Source organism: Porites lutea, chromosome 7 (genome assembly GCF_958299795.1).
Source record: "Porites lutea chromosome 7, jaPorLute2.1, whole genome shotgun sequence".
Lineage (NCBI taxonomy): Eukaryota > Metazoa > Cnidaria > Anthozoa > Scleractinia > Poritidae > Porites > Porites lutea.
Genome location: NC_133207.1, coordinates 4,341,106 through 4,345,652, shown reverse-complemented (window position 1 = coordinate 4,345,652; position 4,547 = coordinate 4,341,106). Strand labels below are relative to the sequence as shown.

General features: G+C 38.1%; 1 protein-coding gene across 1 annotated transcript; it reads right to left on the bottom strand.

The window, feature by feature from the left end:
* Positions 1-591: 591 nt before the first annotated feature.
* LOC140942662 (uncharacterized) lies at positions 592-4,507 on the bottom strand. The gene is made up of 3 exons (XM_073391608.1): positions 4,359-4,507; positions 1,804-3,461; positions 592-1,249 (listed from the first exon to the last, which is right to left on the bottom strand). The coding sequence occupies exons 2-3, from the start codon at positions 3,442-3,444 to the stop codon at positions 1,034-1,036; spliced, it is 1,857 nt and encodes a 618-aa protein (XP_073247709.1). The 5' UTR covers positions 3,445-3,461; positions 4,359-4,507; the 3' UTR covers positions 592-1,033.
* Between the last annotated feature and the right edge of the window lie 40 nt (positions 4,508-4,547).

The window sequence follows — 4,547 nt, the reverse complement described above, 5'->3', positions numbered from 1 at the left end:
TTTTGACTGTGATGAATTGTTGAGCTTTTTATGTACATGCTTCACTACTTTTGATTCATCCTTTTTTTTTTCATGTAAGGGCTTGCCAAGAGGTATCCCATAGTGCACTCAGGCACATACTATAGGCTGGTTTTCACATGATAGAGCCAGACTTGGAGTTGTGGGTGTTTATGGCCCAGTGAAAATCAAAAATAATGATTGCAGTCATCAGCAGGGAAGAATCCTAGTTGGAAGAACATGTGGCCTGTGCATGAGGTTCCACTTGAATTTTGAACATTATGTCTCCATTTCTATGGTTAAGAGTATTGATCATGGAATTTTGTTGATTTGTTAATTTTCTCCAACTCCATGTATGACTCTGTCACTTGCGTTCTATTGAAAACCAAATTGTCGCAGTTGGAGGTAGTCTGAGTCCCAAACATTTCCCAGAGTATCAAACTCCTGAGTTAGGGAGATGGCTGAAATTCAGGCTTATTTGGTAGCAGAAGGAGAATGTTAAACCAATCACAATGCTTGTTCCCTCTCTTTGTGATTGGTTAAGATCATTTTTAATAAATTATATTGTTTTTCCTACACACAAACAGAAATGACTCCTTCTATGTTTGTAAAAGATTTATTCCAGTTTTATGAATACACACAAAATAATAATTTTTTTGGCTGGCTTTTTTCCCAAAAAATGTTTTACATTTCCACATTGTTGTAACTAGTATTTTCTAAAAATTCTAATAGCTGTTACCTAAGGTACATAGTAATTATTGCTGTCATACAGCACAGAAAACAATTCAAACCATCAAGCATAAAATAATCTATAAGCCAGCAACTGTAGGACTTGCCTAAAGTACTTTATTTTTTTGAGTTTCAAAGTTTAATGCAAATGGCATCACTGTTGCTGTCTTTCCCAAGCTCTGGCATCCATGGTGTTATGCAAAGCCTTAAACTTTGTGTTGCAAGACTTGATCAGTAAAGAACCACAAAAATGCAACCAGTGCCTTCGTTAACAATTAACACCTTGACATGCACAATATTTTGCTTGTCATCTTTTCTTTTGCAACCGTGAAGGTTTGGCTTTAATATCTTTGCATTTTGGAATATGCCTTTCTGCTGCAGCTTGATTGAATTTTCTCTTGCAGTGAGGACATTGTACATAGTCAGGGTTTTCTGTGGGGGGTGGTGGCTCGTCACTAACTCCCTTAGCATAGCGGATAGCCTTTATGAAATTCTCATGCTGTTTTCTCCAGTCTACCTTGGGCTGAAAGTAAAAGCACCTGGTCAGTCAGTCAGTCAAAGGAAATATATATCTTTATTGCTGTTTTTCAAGTTCTTAAAGGTCCACCTTTCCAGTTTATGGACAGTAAAGATCGAGCTAAACCACTCAAATCAAATTCATTAATATTCAAAGTGGACAGACCAGGAGCATTGACTAGCACTGCACCTCAATTTGAAGCATTGTTGTTTTGGGCAAAACAAAATACAGGGCCAATTTTCTAGGTATGTTTATTGGGGTGGCTCGGCTGCTTACCAGTGAAATAAAACATCCTTACATATGGTATCCCTCGTGAGTCCTGACTGAAGAGCCACTGAGCTACTGAGTCACTAAAACGAATGCCTTTCTTCTTTTAAAACTAGCCTGACTGATGAACTGTCCAGCCACTAAGAAAATATATACCTTCACTTGTTTGTTAAAACTTAGACTTAACATCTAGCTTGCTACCGAACACTTCATGACTCATCAGCCACCAAGTAACTTCTGTTTAAGACCTTACAATATGACCCTGTATACGTTAGTTGCTCTTGGTAACTCACCTTTCTCTCAGGTTCTTCCAGGTGCTTTCCACTCAGCACATACTTCTCATAATCTGTCCCAAGGCTGCGGTGTTTACTAGTATCAAAAACCTTTCGTTTAGAGTTTGCAGTTTTTGCACACACTTTTTCATGTTTGGCCAACCTATCTGGGGCAAATTTACGCCCACAGATTGAGCACAGTGATACATCCACTACAACTTCTCCCATGTCTTCAGTCACTTCAGCATAGAAATTACTCTGTGCATTGTCGTGAATATTTTCTTCACTATCTTCATGTGCTTGAGAGGGCCGTGTCTCCTTTTGTAAAGTTTTGTGAACATGAGGTTTCTCTATCTTTTTTGACACTTTTTTCCTAGTCTGTTTAGACTCCTGTACATGTGTTATTTCTTGTGGTTGCAAAAGTGACTGCTCTATACTTTGCTTTTCTTTCAACCACTTTTCATCCTCTTCCGTTTGTTTTTTCTCCTGCTCTTCCAATTCTCTTTTCTGTTGTTTCAAATTTGCAAGTTTTGATTGTTCTTCCTGAATCTTTTGTAGGAGCTCTCTTTCTCTTTGAGAGAGAGACATTTCAGAGTTCTCATTCTTCTGTCTGTGTTTTTCCAACCTTTCTTTCCTCTCTGCATCCTGTTCCATCTGCCATTTTTGGAAATCTGTCAACTTCCCACTATCCTGCTCTAGATTTGTGACATTTAATTTTTGTTTGCTAAGTTGCCTTTGCCTAAGAGCTTTGGCTTTCAGTTTGCTTAAATTTGGAGGAATACTGCTGTGATCTGTAAGGGTACTGAGTGCATCATCATAATCACTAGCAGACTCTTCACCACTAGGGGGTGGTAAAGGAACTTTTGTTCGTTTTGCAACTGGTTTTCTTTGAATAGGGGGAACAGGCACAAAGGGACCTGAAGATTCATAATCATCTTCACCATCTTGCATCAGAACAGAGTGTGTCTCATATCTTTTATTAGGTGTTGGTGGCTTTCTTTTAGCTACTTCAGAACCTCCTTTATTTACTGGAGGAAGCGGATCCTGTTTGTCAATACCCTTGGTCCTTTTCCTTACAAGAACACCAGCTTGCCTTGGTTGAGTTCTTGTGTTGTGTTTAAGAGGTACATGTACTGCTTGTTGTGGCACCTGTATTTCCGAGTGCTTCAAGCTTATTCGTCTGCCAACTGGCACAGGTTGAGCTGCTGGCTCCTTTTTCGCTTGCCCATGCAACTGCGCGTCCTGTTTTTTTTCCTTAACCCATTTGAAATGTGACTCAATAGGAGGCAACAACTCAGGATTTTTTTGCCCCTGTCTTGAAGCCTCCAGTGCTCTCCGCTCTGCAAAGAATTCCCGTACTGTTCCTCCACCACTTTTTGGATGCTGCTGTTTAACACTATTTTCCCGCTGGATAACCCTTAACTTGTTTATCTTCTCCTCTCGCTCCATTTGGAGTTTCTTGTTGTAATCATTCCGGAGCAATTCCAAGCGAGATAGCCTCTGCTTTGGGGCACTTCTTCCTTGGCTCATATTGTAATTAACATGTGAAAGTTTGGCAGAAGCTGTCTTCATTTTATCATCAACAAGAGATGAATGTGCTGCATTACTCTTATATCCTTGAAAAGATCGAGTCGGTGAGGTGTCATAAAGGGTCTGCGCCATCGAAGGGCCTCACTAATCTGTGGTAAAAAATGGTTTTAACATAATAAATTAGCAAGAGCAGTCTTTCAATACTGACAGTTGGAAACCAACTTATAAAGCACAGGGTCTTATTTCAAACCATTTTCATGAAAATCAGCCTTCTGTCTAATACATTCTTGTTAAAACAAAATTTATAACACTTCTTCTGAGAAATGTTTTTACCAACAACAAAACAACAACAACATCGTATAAAAAAGAACCATAATTTTCTCATTGCCCAGTTATATCACTCTTTACATCAGTTTTAGACACTTGAATTGATTACAGACAGATACAAAGAGACCTTCACTTATATATATTGGTCACCACTCAAGGCCTTGCACTGTGAATATACAAACAAATCTTTGTAAAATGTAAACAATTGTACTGTAGGATTTTCTTAAAATTTCCGGTCTACGTGACAACAATATTTATGTGAATAATGTTGTCACGAAAATCATAACATATTAAGCAGGGCATCCTCTTCTACAGCGCCAGTATAATCAAGTTTATTCATCGGCAATGGGAAAAAGTAACATTTATGCGATTTTTCTTTAAACAAAGAAACAAAGAAAAAAAGATACTTTTTTCGTCACGTATGAACCTTAAAAAAATAAGCGTCCATTTTGTCATCAGATTGGGTCGACCGTGATCAGAGTTTGCGATCATTTTGAAATATTTAGTGGACTTTTTGTTGAAATATTTGTTATTCTGCTGATTTTTAAACCATGTGAAGACCCAGGAAGGCCTGAATGTTCATCTTTTTAACGTTCTTCAGCATCGATTGCGGTAAAATTTTGATTGATTACAAAATTATAAAAATCCAACGTTAAGCTTACGTTGACTTCAGATCGTAAAATCTGTCAAAGCACAGAAGATATTTAAAAAATGCTTACCTCAGACGAAAAATTTCGTTCCCTTTCTCCAGGTTTGAAAGTTTTCCCGCATTCAATGCAGTTTACAACGAGTTGTAACCAGAAAGCACAATGATCTCCAGCAGTTCCTTGATTATGTGATACACACGATTGGGGTTGCTATGTAAATACACTTGGTGTTGCTATATACACAGTACGAAATCGCAAATC

Bases quoted from the DNA above. Each gene is read 5' to 3' on its own strand.
- LOC140942662 (XM_073391608.1), bottom strand. From the start codon at position 3,444: ATGGCGCAGACCCTTTATGACACCTCACCGACTCGATCTTTTCAAGGA. The intron at 1,250-1,803 runs GTGAGTTACCAA...TTTTACTTTCAG, and splicing joins TGGAAGAACCTGAGAGAAAG to CCCAAGGTAGACTGGAGAAA.